The 17,566-nt window shown below is 47.1% G+C and overlaps 1 protein-coding gene across 1 annotated transcript in view; it reads left to right on the forward strand.

Moving 5' to 3' along the window:
* Nucleotides 1-17,566, forward strand: part of MTPN (myotrophin) — a 219,552-nt gene that overhangs the window by 52,950 nt on the left and 149,036 nt on the right. Inside the window, exon 2 of the mRNA XM_069628764.1 lies at nucleotides 13,721-13,834. Coding sequence (XP_069484865.1) covers nucleotides 13,721-13,834 — 114 coding nt within the window. The remainder of the gene's footprint in view (nucleotides 1-13,720; nucleotides 13,835-17,566) is intronic.

Here is a 17,566-nt window from a genome sequence, read left to right on the forward strand (position 1 = left end):
GGAACTTCTCCTTACATTGGGCGAAAGTGAGTGGTTTCTCCCCTGCATACAGCTGGTCTATAGTTTCTAGCCCGCCTTTGGTCCAATTTTGGAAATTGCGGGGAGGCATGCCCGGTGCGAACATTGGGTTGAGAAAGACCGGGGAGTGTGGGCTCAGTCCTCTTGGCACTCCCTTTCGTTTCAGCGCCCAGTCCCAAGTGCTAAGGGTGTGTTTGGTCGAAAGCAGGAGCTCTCCCCCATGGGACCTGAGGGGGGGCGGGATGTGTGGCAGAAATCGCAGAGGTAGGGGGGTCCGCGACTGTTCCAGCTCCACCCATCTCGGGCGGTCTGTCGTATTTTGCCAGGCCTGGACCCGGGCCAGTTGGGCTGCTGCTCTGTAGGCCTGAAGGTCTGGAACCCCTAGACCCCCCAGTTTGGGACTCCCCAACATAGTTCTGAGAGGGATTCTCGCTTTCTTACCTCTCCAGATAAAGTTCAGCATTTTCCTCTGGATCCCTCGGAGAATCGGCGTGGGGATTGCCACTGGCAGTGAGGCGCATATGTATAAAAATCTCGGGAGAAGGTTCATCTTGCATGCCGTGATGCGTCCAAGCAGCGAAATCTCCTGGGTCCCCCATCGCTTCAAGTCGCCCTCCAGTTCCTTGAAAAGTCGGGGAAAATTGGATTTGTACGTCTCTTTTGGATCCGCCGGAATGTAAACCCCCAAATAGGGGATGGCACTTCTTTCCCATACTATCGGGCACATCCTAGTCAGCGGTTCTCGCTCTGCTGGGGTGAGGCCAATGCCCAAGGCGGAAGATTTATCAAAGTTTATGGTGAGGCCCGAGACTTCGCCATAGCTGGTGATTTCGCGAATCGCATGTTCAAGCGATGAGGGGGCTCCGAGATTGTAAGTAAAATGTCATCCGCATATAGGGCAAGTTTATGATGTGAAGGGCCGCTTGTTATGCCCTTGATTTGGTCATTCCGCCTAATTTTTTGTGCGAAGGGCTCCATGGTGAGTGCAAAAAGTAAGGGCGACAACGGGCAACCCTGCCGAGTCCCGCGTGACAAGGGGATTGGGGCAGAGAAGTGGCCGTTGATCCTCAGGCTTGTTGTAGGTCGATCATAGTTAGCCAGCACCATCGTCCGGAACGCCGGTCCGAAGCCGAAGGCCCCTAAAGTGTGTTCCATAAACGTCCAATCCACCCTATCAAACGCCTTAGCTGCATCGAGGGCCACCAGGATTAGTTTTTGGGCGTTCCGGGAGGCGAGGTCCACCAGATTCAGGGTTCTCCGGATATTATCGCCTGCGGTCCGATGCCGGATAAACCCAGCCTGGTCTGGATGAATGATGTTCGGCAGGATGCGATTCAAGCGGGTCGCCAAAATTTTCGAGTAAATGTTCGCATCTATGTTCAAGAGTGCGATGGGTCTATACGAGGTTATGCTTCTTGGATCCTTTCCAGGTTTGGGCAAGAGGATGGTGGTCGATTCCTGCATCGATGGGGTCACCGCTCCCGTTTCCCTGAAGGAGTTGAATAGGGTGGTGAGATGGGGGGGTCAGTTGCGACCTGAATAGCTTGTAGAACCTGGTTGAGAAGCCATCCGGGCCAGGGGCCCGTGTTTTGAGAGATTTGATGGCATCCTCAATTTCCTCCCCCGTGATGGGCTCCTCCAATTCACCTCTCATTGCGTCGGAGAGCTGGGGCACCTCTGCCTGCCGAAGGTATTCCTTCTGTTGTGCTGGGTCTCGTGGGGTTGCCTTCATGATTTGGGCCAAGTGCTCAATCGCGAGGCGTTGCTTCCCGGGTTCTGAGTATAGTATGGCCCCGTTGGTATCTCGGAGGCCCATGATCGCGAAGCTGCGTCTCTGCTTGGCTAGCTTGGCCACCAGGAACCTATTTGCTTTGTTGCCCTTCGCATAATACGACTGTTTGACCTTCGCCATTAGTTGGGCGGTTTGTTCCGCGTAGTGGGCTTCCAGTCTTTTCCGTGCCGTGCGAATGGCCCGTTGTGTTCTGGGGGACCAGCCTTTCTCCTTGTGGAGTGCCTCAGCCTCTCTCAATTCAAGCTCCAGGGCCATCCGGATTCGTCGTCTATCTCGATGGTAGGCCGCACCCTGGGATATCAAGGAGCCCCTGATTACTGCCTTCATGGCGTCCCAGTTGTTTGCTAATGAGGTGTCTGAGGCCGGGTTTTCCACAAAGAAGTTCTTTATTTCCATTGCGATCTTGTCTCTGGTGGCCATGTCGTTGAGGATTGGGTCGTATAGCATCCATTTGCGCGGGGTGGTGGGGTCAGGGTTCTGAACCCGAAGTTCCAGGAGCACTGGGGCATGGTCGGAGATCGCTCTTGTGCCGATAGTGACCTTCTTAACTGAGGGGAACGTGTGAGGTGAAATCAGGAATAGGTCAATCCTTGAGAAGGTGCGGTGGACATACGAGTAAAAGGAGAAGTCCTTTTCATCAGGGTGAAACACCCGCCATGAGTCTATTATCTCCAGGGTCCTAAAGAAACGAAGGAGGCTAAGTGCTTGGGCAAAGTCGCCTGGGGTCGGGGGGTGTGATCGGTCTTTAGTGGGGTCAGGAACCCCGTTGAAGTCCCCACCGACTATCGTTTGGCCCTCCACGAAGTTGGCGAGCGATGTGCCCAAGGCGTCATAAAAATGTGATTGTCCAGAGTTGGGGGCGTATACTGAAACGAGGGTGTACAAGTCTCCCATCAGGAGACATTTGATCGCTATAAATCGGCCTTCTGGGCATGTCTTTGTTTCCAGAATCTGTGGGTTCAAGTCTTTCCTGAAGAGAATCGCCGTGCCTCCTTTTTTGCTTGTGCCGGAGGCAAAGAATTGAAGCGGAAATAGCCGAGACCGAAGGCGGGATACATCAGCGGGCAACAGATGGGTCTCTTGAAGCATAGCGATCGCAGCTTCCTCGTCGCGGAGTTTTAATAGAATTGCCTTTCGCTTGTTGGGAGAATTCAAGCCATTAACATTCAGGGAGAGGATCCGAAGCGACTGAAGGTCCTCTGAAGGCTCGCTCTCCGTTCCCTGCGTTAGGGGGGGGGGGGGTCCTGGGGTGGAGGTTCAACTGCCATGACTGATGGAAGCACTCACAAAATCATTCTGCACTTGAGGTTTTAACGCGAAATCCCAACGGGGGATCGCAACTTTAACAGGGAGGTAGACCGACTTTGTCAGTACGGTCGTACCTAAGGCCAACAGGGCCAATTGTCCCATACTGTGGGTTCCCAAGGAACAGAAGATGGAAAGTATCCTTGGGGTGGGTATGAGCCATGGGAATGCCCCGCCGCCGTCGTGTACTTAAAAGAGGTTGGCAAATAGATAGCGGGTTCTAATTCAAACGAGCATATCTGTGTCCCGGCTAGCTCGATGACGGAGCCTGGGACCTTGGAGGCATCAATTCTTGTTGTTTCGTTGTGTCGACGACCAAGGCGTGCGTTTAGCTTTTGGGGAGGGAGGCGGACCAGGGTTCTCAGTCCCCTCCAAGAGTGGCGTGGAAGGGTCCCGGGGAGCGGTCGGATGCAAGATTTTCTCCGCATCTTCCAGGTGGCTGATTCGGCGTAGGGTGCCCTTATATGTGAATTGAAGAGCTGTCGGGAACAGCCATCTGTACCGGATCTGTTGCTCCTGGAGGAATAATGTTAGAGGCCGAAGTGCTCTTCTTTTCTGGAGCGTAAGTGGCGAAAGGTCCTGGTAAATTTGAAGAGGGGTGCCCTGGAAAGTGATCTCTTCATCTTGGCGGCTGATCGCTGATATCGCTTCTTTCGTTGTAAAGAAGTGGACCCTGGTGATCACGTCTGGAATGGGGTCCGAGTCTGTCCCGCGGCGCTGGCGAAGCCTGTGGGTGCGGTCCAATATGAGCTGAGATTTGTCCAGATCTGGAAGTAGAGCCTCAAAGAAATTTGCCACGTAGTCCGCTAGCTTGTTATCGGGGACGGAGGATGGAATGCCCCGGATGCGGAGATTATTGCGCCGGGACCTATTTTCGAGATCTTCCTGTTTAAATTCCATAATCTCGCATTTGTGCTGTAGGGAATCGATCGATTTTTGCATTTCCCCCATAGCGGTGGTGTGCTCCTGGGCATGATCTTCGATCTCTCCAAACCTCTGCTCGAGTTCCGCGACTCTCTGATCTGTTTGGTCAACTTTGGTGGCGAGTTCCGAGAGGCAAGCGCGGAACTCGGATTTGATGTCCGCCATGAAGGCTATCAGGTCTCCTTTAGTGGCAAGCTCGCCCCTGTCCTCTTGCTGCTTCTGTGGGGTCAGTTTGGGAGGTTCCTGTTTCTTGGGTTTCTCTGTAGCCGTAAACATGGCGGAGATATCCGTGCCTTTGCTCACCTTCGTTTGTCTCGACATGTTGCTCACAACTGGAGAACTCCGTTACCCTGGCCTCCGCTCCCGCTCAGGGATAGGTGGGTGGGCAGGGGCGCCCCAGGAAGGGTGAAACGGGGAGAAGGACTTCGGCAGGGCTGATCCAAGATGGCCGCAGTGGTCCAGTCGTTCTGCAATGCGGGGGGGGGGGGGGTGGAGGCCTGCTCTCGGTAGCAACCCAGGAGGAATCCAGGCCGCCCAACCGAAATCAGGGGTTTCTATATTAGGTACCGCTCCCCCTCTCCGGTTCTTCTGCCTCCCAAGGTGCCGCTATCGGCAGGTGCGGAGCGTGCTGCTGAGCCCCGGAATGGCGGCCATCTTAGTTTCGTCCGTCGGGTACGGGAGAGAAGTTCAGCTTCAAATTTCTAGTAGAACGCCGCCACGGTCGAAGACGATATTTAGCCAGGTTATGCCATGTCGGTTCCGGTCGCTGTAGATGGCATTAGCGACTCGAAACCCCGCCTAGAACCACCAGAATTCGACGGTGGCGGCGGACATCCCACGGGCGGCCTCAGAGGAGCGACCACATCGATGGCGCTCCAAGCCACGCCCCCTATGTAAATTGTTTTAAATCTGGGATTTACCTTTTTTGTTTTATGGATCTTTCTGAGACTTTTCTGTGAACCAGGAGCAAATGTGGCAGATTTGACTGTGGGTGTGCACCAGCTGATGTTGTGAACATTATTCACTTTCCCTTTAACACCCTATCGGATAATGTTGGGTATGCACAGGATGGTTTGCTGATAAGATTGTTTTTCTAGTAATAAAGGTACAGCAGGGCTAATTTGCCCCCGCCCAACCCCCATTTCAGTCTGTATGTTAATGCTTTCAATTATGCTCTTTTGACTGCTCAATGTGATTTCCCTACATTTGGGCATACAGACATTTTTGCCTACTCTGTACATTTTTTTTTTTTGAAATCTCGATTAACATGGCATTAGATTAACATCGACTAAGTATTTGCTGAACTCATCGAAATTTGGTTTCTTATTTTCTCCACCACATAATGTCCCCCCAACTAAGGTGATAAATAATGTTAACCAATAATGTTGAATGTAATGATAATACTAATATTTACCAATTACATTAAATTGGTTCCACTCCGTGTCTCATGCTGCTTTCTACATTCCAACTGGGCCTTAGTTCAGCTTCTTCGTTATTAATCTCCACCTCGCCCACATGTCCTGCCCCAGTCCAGTCCGCTAGTTCTGTAGTAAATGTTTGAGTCCGAGGTCTGAAAAACACGTGCTCCTTTTCCTTTACAAACTCGAAGAATGGGCACCAGGTTTGAGAAAATCGTTTCATATTTCCCCTTATGTGCCGTCAGTTTTTCCATGGGCATGATTTCACAAATCTTAACCCACCAGTAGGCTAGGATCGGCCCTTCATCAGTTTTCCAAAAACATGCTCTGTTCAGTTTTGCCGCTAACCGGCTGTGTTATGAGACCTGCCCTGGGGCTTGACACAGGAAACGCCCCATCCCCCAACAACATAATATGCGGTCACATGAGGAGAGAAGCCCCAGTGATATCCTCGATCTTTGACTTAATTTCTTACCACTATTATTGTGGGGGCACTGCCACCACATATGTATAAAGTCCCTAAGCTGTCCACATCCATGCCAGCAGCAATCTGAATACTCGGCTGAGATTGCGTGTAATCTCTGTGGGGTCATCTACCACCTGTAGCATATTTTTATAGCACTCTTTCAACATGGTGCATCTGGAGATTTTGGAGGTTCAGGTCCATGTTTTCTGCCATGAATCCGGTGGGATCTTTACCCCCTATAGCCTTTTCCCATTGTGTAATGTATGCAAGTTTATCAGTATAGGCCTTCTCTAGCAGACGGTAATGGGTAGATTTTCCAGATGTCTTGACCTTCTAATATCCGAAGCTAGATTCCTCTAGGGGGTCATGTGCCCCTCAAACTACTGTTAGAAACCCAGTGTCCGATTTGTAAATGGCAAAAGTGTTCTGTTTCAGGTAGAGTGAACTTTTCTTGCATTCTATGAATGTTAGAAGGAGCCCATCTTTGTACATGTCCCTGAGCTGGAGTCTCAAGCGATTCCCACTGTGCAAATGGACGCTATCTTGCTCTACCTCCAGTCTTCACTTTCTGAACTGGATTCAAATCCTTGTGGCGCCATATCTTTTCTGAGGTAAGCGTATTGACCGCTCTCCAGCGTTTTAGACTCTACAGATCGTGATTCTGATATTCAAGCGTTAATTAAACCAGAATTTTTTCTAATGTTTATATTTTATTTATTTATAGAGCGCTTTACACCAAGGCGCTGTACAGTGGAACATAATACAAGATAACAAAAACAAAATAACAGTGGGAGCAATTACGTCATGAATCATTCGACAAAACAGTGCAAAGTGCAATTAACTGAAGGGGGGGAAGGGGAGTGGGATTGGGTGAGGAGGGGGGGTGGATTGGACGAGGGAAAATGGAAGGGATAGAGGGGAGGAGCAGGAGAGGGGGGGGAATCGGAAGAAGGGAGGGGGAAGAAGAGAGGGTGGGGGGATCAAGGAGGAGAATGGAGGAGGGATTGAAGGGAAGTGCGAAATGAGATGAAGGTCGTGGTAGATCGGATTGTGAGAGGGAGTGAGTTCCAGTGTCGAGGTGCAAGGAGTTGGAAGGAGCGGAAACGGGAGGAAGCGCAGGGGGATGGAGGTACAGTGAGAAGGAAATGGTCAGCAGAACGAAGGGAGGGGGAGTAGGAGGAGAGGTACAGAGGAGCAAGTACATGGAGGGATTTGAAGAAGAGGCAGAGAAAGTGAAATTTTAGCTGTAAGTGGAATGGTAGCCAGCCCAGGTAAGGGAGCGAGGAAGAGATGGAGTCACCGGAGGTAAGGAGACAAAGGGTACAAACAGCAGAGTGGTATATGGATTTAAGGGAGGCAAGATGAGATGGGGGAAGTCCAAAGAGTAGAGAAGAGCAGAAGAAGAGGCGGGAAAAGATGAGAGAGGAAATTAGAAGTTTAGTGGCGTGGAATGTGAGGGAGGGAAGGATTTTGCAAAAATTGTAGAGGTGGTATCGGCAGGAGTGAGAGGTGAGTGAAATGTGTTGTGAGAAGGTGAGAGGAGTCAAAGAGAACGCCTAAGTTACGGGCATGGGGAGAGATAGGGAGATTGGAGGGAGGAAAGTTAATGAAAGGGGGAGGAGAGGGAGAGGGAATTGAATTAGAGGGGAAGAAAAGGACTTCGTTTTATCGGTATTAAGAGAAAGCGGGAGGACATCCAGTTCTTGATAGCAGTGAGACAGGAGGAGAGCTTAAGGTGAAGGTCAGTTGAGAAGGAGGAGAAAGAGAGGAAGAGCTGAGTATCGTCAGCATAGAAATGGTGGGAGATGCCAAACGAGGAGATAACTGGGGCAATGAGGGAGGTGTAAAGAGAGAAGAGGAAAGGACCAAGTACAGAACCTTGAGGAACACCGTAGATAAGGGGGAAGGAGGATGAGGTCTGGCCTCCCCATGATACAGCGAAGGAACGGGAGGAGAGGTAAGAGGATAGCAATTTTAGAACGGGGCCTTTAAAACTGAAGGAGGAAAGAGTGTGCAGCAGAAGTGGATGATCGACAGTGTCGAAAGCTGCAGAGAGATCAAGGAGAATAAGGATGGAGGATTGCTTGGCATGTCGAGCAGAGAGGAGGGAGTTAAGGATAGAGGTGAGAGCATTTTCTGTGGAATGTTTGGGACGGAAGCCAGATTGGAAGGGAGGAAGGAGAGAAGAAGTTTGAATTGTTTTTCTTCACTCCACTTTTCACCATCTGGTCAGTTCTTTCTCATTTATGCGTGCCTGTCCCACTGCAACCCTTTTCTCATCTGCTGCATTTAATTTTTATATTGGACTTGTCACTCAGTTCCTCAAATTCGGTGACTTCCTTGTTCTGCTGCTCCCTCCAACTGGATGAGAATTCTGAGCAAATGATAGTCTTTTTCTACGTCCACCGTATTTGGATTTAAATCAAGAGTGTATCTAGTTGACACTCTGCATAAGGTTATCTGCTTTTTTAAAAACTTTTTGATGTCTATCGACGGATTTAACCACTATGGCTCCATGTTAAAATCATGGCAATACACTTGATGAGATGAATTGTATTTAGGAACCTGCTCTACAGGCTCACTATTTGGATAGACATTTCCATGATGATAATAAAGAATGTGTTTTACGTTAACACCACTAAATATAGACATGTCAGCTCGTCTTAATGTCTACATATGCACGGTTACTATGGTTATCAACACTGAATTATCTATGAAGAATGATTATGCTTTTCATACACAGGCCGTTGTTATGAATGTTCACTTGTCTCGATTTTTTTTTTACACAACTTGCTTATGTAATATCTTTTCCAAAGTCCGTTTAGGCTCTTGAAGAAGAGGAAAGATTCCTAGAAACGCGTCGGCCACAGAGAACGGATTTACATCTTTGCTTTGTACATTTACTTTTTGCCTGTAAATCAAAGAATATATATATTTTTTCATTAAAAATTCCCTTGTCATGAAAGCAAGATTAGCTGGCCTTGCCCGCATTTCATGGGGTGCAGGGGACGGGAGGGTTCCAATGTTGAATCCTTTTTTCCCTTCACCCCCAATTGTACCCAGGCCTTGTCCCATGTTTCCAGAGTGACTCAGGTGGGATCTAACCAGGGGTACTTGGCAGATTCTGCAGAAAAGGCAGATGGGCTACTAAAGTGGGAGAGCAGTCCTGTTCTATCATTTCCCATTTAGCCCTCTTGTCCTGTAGAGCCCATTCTAACATCTGTGCGATCTGAGCAGCACAAAAGTAACACTGCATCGACAGTATCCCACCCCATCTCCCATTCCCTTTTGATCTAGGAGTATCTGATGCGAGATTCTAGGTGGTTTCTTCTTCCAAATATATTGGCCTATCACCTTCTGTAAGCCCAGCAGGTCTCCTTCAGGGATCAGGTTCGGTAGAGCTCGAATGACAAATGGAAGACTTGGTACAATTGTCATTTTAATTGCGGTAACCCTTCCCAGCCAAGAATTTTCCTGGATTTCTCAACATTTCGGAGTGGCTTTAGTCTCCTTCCATAACCTGGTAATTTTAGCTCTTATGATTTGGTGATATACACCCCTAGGTACATAAACTCCTCTTCTACCCATTGAAATGGAAAGGTTGCTTGCATTGCAAGTTGGGTTTCGGGTGATTCTTTCATTGCTATCCCCACTGACTTCTGATGATTAACCCCAAATCTTGAGACTGTGTGGAATCTGTCAAGGAGAGCCAATAAAGGTGGGATAGACTGCAAGCGTTTCTAGAGGAAGCAAATGTCATTGGCGAACAGTGCCACTGTGTGTGTTAGGCTTATTATGTGCGGGTTACTTCCTATCATTTGTGCCAGGGGTTCTATGGATAGCGCAAATACCAATGGGGATACCGGGCACCCCTGTCTTGTTCCTCTACCCAGGGGAATTGGGGCTGTCTTGGCGTTGTTAAATTTACAGTGGACGGTATCTGGAAGTTCACCAGTATTAAGTTGTTGAAGACCGGGCCAAATCCGTAGGCTGGCAACAATGCTTGGAAGAAATCCCATGACATGCTGTTGAATGCCCGGTGGGTGTCAAGGGAGAGGAGTGATAGTCCCCCGCCCCCCCCTCCCTCTCAGAAGTTTAGGGGCCAACGCTTTCAAGTCAATTACCCTCCTAATGTCATAGGCCCCTCTCTTTAATGAACCCTTTTGGTTTTCATTAATTATGTGCGGGAGGATCTCGCCTAGATTTGTAGCTAGGATTTTACTATAAAAGTTTGCCTCTGAGTTTAGAAGGACTATGGGACGATGAGAGGTGCAGCTCTGTTTTTTTCCTGGTTTTAATAGGAAAGTGGTTGTGGATCAGCCATGGATTTAGATATTTTCCCTGATTTAGAGTTAAAGAGGGCGATGAGTTATGGGATCAAGGGCCCTGTGAATGCTTTATCAAATCTCTTGGTGAAACCATCCAGGCCGGGTGCTTTTCCTGTCGGGAGGGAGCGTATGGCTTCGGCAACTTCTTGAGCCGATATAGGGATCTCTAATGTTTCTCTCATGCCTCCAAGATACGGGGGGAGTCGTGCTTGTTTCAAGGGGTAAATTACATTTTTGAAATTGATTAGCAGAGTTTGCTAAATAAGATGTTTTGATTAGCAAACAAACCCCTTTGATTAGCAATGTTGTAATAATAGTTTTAATGTCACGACAACGTGAGCAACAATACCGCAGTTTTGTGTTCAGCTGAAGAGGGTGAGATGTAGGGCCCTGAAAATTGGTTAATTCCACAAGACCTGCAGGTCCAGTAACTTTGTTTACCTACTCAACCTAAAAGAAATGCACTCGACCCAATGTGCTTTCTGTAAAAGGGTGCATGTCACCACAAAACCACTTTGTTTGGCACACTGCTGCCACCCAGAGGCCAGCCATGCATAGTGAAATGCATTTGACATTTACTGCAAAGTACAAGTTTCAAACGTCCCCTGCAAATGGTACTTGTCCTTCATAAAATCTACTCTATTCGAGTGGGGGAAGGGGACTTTAAGCCCTGATTGAGTGCCTTTTAAAATGTTAATGCATAACTGGACACAGATATGATAAAAAAGGGCTCTGAAAACAGGTGCCAATATATAATACAAACCTAATCGTAGAGCAAAGCAAGCACTGGAGGCTAACTACAGTTTATTCTAGTGCAGTAGATATGTAGACGTAAGACTGGATGGAACAATTGATCACTACTTTGCCTTAACATCTAGTGCGCTTATGTATTCATTATGTAAGAGGAAAGAAAGTAAGATTAAGCAGTTTGGATGGCGTAGCAGGCGGAGAACTAGACAAACTAGGTGGAATATTGTAGTTTGCGGCCATCTCACTTTCAGGGTAGCTGGTGTAAAGCAACAGGGTGATGAGAAAGAATGTCAAGGAGCACAGGATGGGCACCAGTACACAATATATGTAACCAGTAGGTCACATAACTAGGTTTGCCATCAAACGCATTTGGCTGTGCGATCATGTACATTTTCAAAAGTGTTCACTCGTCAAAATGATGCATCTTCCCCAACAAAATTAAATATTGTTGCCACTGAGATTTAGGTACACAAACCTAAACTTTCCTGTAAAGCATTGAGACAATGCAGTGTTTTAAAGTAGCAATACTGTAATTATGCTTTCTGTAACAGCTTAAATTTATGGGAATGCAATTGCAGGACTGTCCTTTAAAAAGGAATAACACATACCTGTCTTTGCCATACAGGATATAGTTAGCTTAATAAACGTATCATCCCGTTTACGTCTAGGTTGCAATTATTGGAAAAATAAAAATGATTCCCTAGCACTCCCACACAGGCCTTTGGCACTTATTGGAGGGTACTGCACTCTCTCTCTCTCTCTCGCTTAGCTGATTTGATTTGAACTTGCATAGAAAATAGTGCAGAGAGCCCTCAAGGCAAGAGCAGAATGCAGGACAACTTAAATAGCTAGCTTTGCTAAACAAGTGCCAATTTAATTAGCAAACATACAAAATTGAATAGCAAATTGCTATGCAGCACTACTTATTTTATGCCTTGTATGTTCTATAAAATCTCGGATTTGGGTAATATTTCCTGGGTGTGGGGTGGATGCCCTACTAAAATATTCTTCCATGATCTTCAGCTTTCCCGCTTCCGGGACCTCCCTCTTCCCATCTTAGCCCCTCAGGGTCCCAATATAGTTGCTAGTTGCTGCTTTCCTGAGTTTCACTGCAAGTAATTTATTTGCCTTGTTGCCCCTGGAGTAATAATATTGTTTTGTCTTAAGTATGGACTGTGCTGTGTTCCCCACCATATGGGTTTCCAGGGCCTGCCTGGCTATTCTGAGTTCTTGCAGCGTGCGCCTATTCACTTTTCTAGCATGTGCCTTCTCCTTCTCTTGTACTATCCTCTCTAGCCTGTCCCGATGCATACGTTGGTTTCTACCCCAGGCCACCGATTGCCCTATGCCAACCCCTCGGAAGACTGCCTTCCCGGCGTCGCATATCCATGCCCTCCGTTTTGTTTTCTTCAAATTGCTGGGTTATAACATCCTCTATGGAGGTCCTTGCGGCCATGTCCGCTAGGATAATTTCATTGAATCTTCAAACAAGTTTCTGTCTAGTGTTGCCCTGACCCTGGCCTAGCCCTAATTTCACAGGGTAATGATCTGTGAGTGCCTTGGGTAGGATCTCGATTTCCCTAACCAAAGGGTTAACAGTGGTGGAGACCGGAAACATGTTGAGCCTTAAAATGCCCCTGTGAACTGGTCAATAAAGGGTGTATTCCCTCTCCCCAGGATGTATGAATCGCCATGTCGCTATCAATGAGAGTTCCCTCAAAAGTGTTGTCATGGCTTAGTAATTACTTCTATCAGTAGTGGTGGGAGCTAGCGTTTTGTCCATTGTTGGGTCTACTACGCAGTTGAAGTCCCCTCCTTGTATGATTTTGCCATCCATATATTTCGCCAATGTCTCGGAGAAACCCTCCAAACACTGTGCTTGCTTCTCATTAGGGCCGTATACTACCCCCAATGTGGTTTGTCAATCTCCCAAGTACCTTTTGAGTAGCACATACCTTCCCTGTGTATCTTGCAGGACTTCTGTTATTCGTTGTGGGATAACCTTGCGCACAATAATGACCACTCCCTGCTTTTAGAAGCCACTTGGTCGCAAAGTATGCTTGCGGGTACCCTTTAGTTGTGAGCCTTTCCATCTTCTTTCAGTAGATGGGTCTCCTGCAGGAATACGAAGTCCACCTCTAAGAAGGAGTTTCTGCAATACGGCTTTTTGTTTTATCAGCGAATTCAGACCCCGTACGTTTAGGGTCAGACATGTTTCAGGGGCCGTCATCGTGGGTCATTTTAAGCCATGGTTTCCTCGATCAGCCCAACCGGGAGCCTAGAAGCTCTCCTTGGGCCGAGAGCGTCTCTACATGTTTAAGAAGTCGTGATTGTATGGAACCATTAGTAAAATATAAGAGCAAAGAATTAAACCTCGAACCGATTGATGTGTTGAGACTGTTAACTTGAAACATAAAATCCCAACCTTTTCTCATTCGTAATGATATTCGTTTGGGCGCCATGCCCTCATGGCATCCCTCCCCCCTATGGTGTGTTGTCCATAGTGACGTGTGTGCATCATTTTACCCTTCTCTGGAGATCGAGGTACCATTCTGCTAAGTAATATCTGCTTGGCTTGTTTTCGTTGTGAGAGATGTACTAGGTTTTGAAATGCTTTTTCTTTGGAACTCCCATTGAAATTTCATGGTATATAGCATAACAGCATTATGTTGCAGAGGGAATCTCCAGTACCTTTCTAATGCTGTTTGTTTTATTCAAGGAGGCTGATGTCAACCGGACACTGGATGGCGGTAGGAAACCTCTTCATTATGCGGCAGACTGTGGCCAGGAGGAAGTTCTGGAGTTCCTGCTATTGAAAGGAGCAGATACCAATGTACGTAAAACATTCAATTTGTTTGAGACTGCGTATTACTTTTCTCCATCTCTACACAAAGACGTTTTAAAGTATCAGTTGAGCTACTTCACATTGTTGGTGTAATTGTGCCTCCCATTCTTATCTCTCATGTTCTTTGCACCCATGATTAACTAGAACTGTGCTTCAAACATTGTTGTTTCAGTCTTGGACGACTGACTTTAATTTGAAACTCACTTTTTTGATATTGCAATCAATTTTCCTAATTTAGAAGAGGGCATAGCTCCTCAGACTATCACTGAGGAGCTGAGTGCCTACACTGCGTCTAATGAGATGGAATATTGCTGGGTTCCCTGTAAAAAAATAAATAAACTAATATATACATATACATACTTTTAACAGTCCCAAAATACAAAGCAAAGAAAATTCAAGTGCATTAATCAAACATTATCTCGATGTGCTATATGACTCTGTGGATGTTGAGATAGTTGATACGCTCATCCCTTGGTACGTAAATTACATCTTATTATTTAGTCAGATAAGTTCTGAACTCTCCTCAAATATCCTTGGGCCGGGAAATGCGCAGGGACAGTGATATGTATAGTTCTCCATGTTCATTTACCTAGTTTAATTTCCAACGTATACATCTTTTTGCTGCCATGTCACAGATATTGAGACAGGTTCTGGTTTTGTTTTCATGGGGTCTTGCCACTTTCCAAATAATACAGACATCGGAGTGGCATCCAGGTTCCTACTAATTATTTCTGACATTACCTTGTAGATATGTGCTCAGTAGTGTGACCGATTCAGGCAGGACCAAAACATATGTAGATATTCTGCTTCCCTTGCCCTACATCTCGGGCATAGTGCAGTATGATCAGGAAATATTAGTTTAAGTCTGTATGACGCATAGTGTAACATGTGTAGTATCTAATACTGTATTAAGTTCAGTCGGCTATTCATGGAGACTGACGTGGTAAACCTACAAGTCTCTCCCCATTGTGCATCATTTATTTCTTGATTTAATTCCCTCGCCCATTTCTCACAGAAGGGATCAATTTGTATCAGTGTTCCAAGCAGAATCTCCCTACATAAAGTAGCAAGCACATGCCTACAGTTACCGGCCAGCAACTTCTTTTTGGGTGGTTCAATAGCGTATGAATTCCATCTAGCACGGATTGCCGCACATATCTATAGTACTGTAACAGCCCTTCTTGTGTGCTTCCATGTTTTGTATTGAATTCTTCAACCGTCAAGAATTTCCCCTCTTGGAACAAGTCAGCCATACGTTTATATCCTAAGAGTTCCCACCGTCTGCGGATAGTGATCTCGTGTAGGGGAGAGGTGTGGAAAATCCCACAGTAGTAGCCAGCGGTGGAATGGATCATCTGTTTTGAAGAAGATGCGCTTCCTTGTACTTAGTGTGGTGGAAACTGGGTTGTAAGGGCAGGCATCCTTATATGTACCGTCCATTATGAGTGTTCTCATTTCAAAGGCTTCCACCGCAGATTTTTGTAGTCTTAACGTGAGGTGTCGCTTCTCCTTGATCATACCAGTAGGTGGCAAATTTAGCTTGAGCCGCTATCCAGTAGATCCTAAATTGGGTCCGTTCAACCTGCCCTTGTGTACGGCAGCACCATTGGATCCCATTTTTCCCAAATAGCCCTTGAGTGCAATAAAAACCTAGCCAAACTGTTATGCAGTTCTGCAAAAAAAATTGGTGCCCGTCCAGATGGGTACATTTACAAATGTGTATAGTACTTTGGGTACTAGTATTTTAATGAGCGATTCTCCGCCTGCTGCTGAAAGGGGGATCTGCAGCCATGCAGATATTTTTGTGTCTGCATATTTCATCAGGGCAGTATAGTTCTCCACCAATAACCCGTCCTTGGATCTAGAAACTGTTAGCCCTAAGTATCACAGTTTATCCAGTGCCCATTTTAATGGGGTTTGTGTCAGAGGTTAGGGGTGTAGCATCTGTGTCGGGGGAACATTTCTGACTTTCCATAATTTATTGTGAATCCAGAATATGTCCCGATTCGGTCTACATCCTGCATTATGGGACCGAGGTTTCATTGCGTGTCTCTGATATGCAACAGAACGTTGTCTGCAATAAACAAAATTATCTGGAGTTCCAGCTATTCGAATAGCTTTTATTATTCGCATTTATGCCCCAGATGAAATCCGCCATAGGTTCTATTACCATGGCAAAAAGTAGAGTGGACATTGGGAAACCCTGCCGCGTCCCTGTGTCCAGTTCGAATGGAGCTGATGGTGTCGTATCAGTTGGGACAGAGCCATGGGTTTAGTATACAGTATTATAACCTACTCTATAAAAGCCTTGGCCAGTCTGCATTTTCGAAGGACCGTGAACAAATACGGCTACAATACCATATCGAATACCTTCTGGTTGTCCTAAGGCTACAGCTTACTGCATGAGTCTTCGGGCTATATGAGCTATAACATTAAACAACCATCTGAGATTGAGTGGCGTCGCTCTCCCCGGTATGAAGCTGGCTTGATCCTGATGTATTAATGCAGGCATGAGTGGCTGTAGTCCATTAGCTCGTAGCTTTGCATACATTTTGGTGTCAACATTCATCAGCGATAGTGGTCTATAGGCAATGCACTTTTCGCATGGTTTTGTCATGATTCCTGCCCCTCATGTCCCCAGCCCTCCAAGATGTCAGGCTGGAGCCAGGCCACGATCACCTAAATGGCCCTCAAGGGCCTCTCCATCCCTCCAAAGACCCACTTGGAGTCAGACTTGGCGCTTGTGGCACCAGACTCGCCCACTCCCATAGGATAACATTGGGGATTGGACTTGTAGTGCATTGATGGGGACAAGATGGATGCCCCCACGTATTTCGGTTCCCAGAACTGCATGTGCAGTCTAGTCTTTTGGGTGTGGTTCAGCCCAGAGACACCTGGGATACCCAGAGACTATTTAAGCCACGCCCCGGCTGAGAAACATGCTTTGCGTTTTCTGCACCTGCAAGAACACAGTTAGGAACATCCTTACCTTGCGGCGCTTCTGCCCATCATTCATCGCCCCTTCTGTTCTGCGGGCATCTTCGCCTGTGACATTCCCATCCCGGCACGTCGCTTCCCAAGGAAAAGGGAAAAGAACAGAAAAAAGGCATTAGTAAGCGTTCAGCAAATCTTTGCTTATTTTCAAAGACTGTGCGAGCTTCAAACGCTTACCTGAATCCCAGCCGATCTGGGGGAACTCTGTCTCCGGAACTTCTCATCCATCTGCAAGAGGGAAAAGACACTCCAGGTTAGCGTGGAAACATCTAGAGTAACCGCATACCGCGCTTACTCACCACATTTCTTCTTCATAACCGGCATCCACGCTGAAAACGTTGCGGCACCTAAAAGACACAGAAAAAGAACTCAGTTCAATACAAATACGAAAGGGTCGCATCGCGCTCTCACCTTCAGCGCTACTCATCTCAGCAGCACGTCGCCATCCCCCGACCAACATCGAAGGAAGGAAAGCAACGAAGTTAGAGAACTGTTCAAAAGACTCATTATACTTGCCTGTCAGACTCTTGCCAGTAAAGTAACTAGGCAGCAACGAGCCCGCATCCATCAACGCGCCCCTGCGCTGAAAGCAGGACGGAGAGCACACTTTCCAAGAAAACAAGGTGAGCTGTGGATCAAAGGGAAGGGTTGGACCCCGGGGAAGAAGGGGTACAAGCACACAGAGACAATAGGGAGTTAAACTCTACCAATCCTGTGTTTCAGGCC

This window comes from Ambystoma mexicanum, chromosome 12 (genome assembly GCF_040938575.1).
Source record: "Ambystoma mexicanum isolate Mex_15411 chromosome 12, UKY_AmexF1_1, whole genome shotgun sequence".
NCBI classification, from domain to species: Eukaryota; Metazoa; Chordata; class Amphibia; order Caudata; family Ambystomatidae; genus Ambystoma; species Ambystoma mexicanum.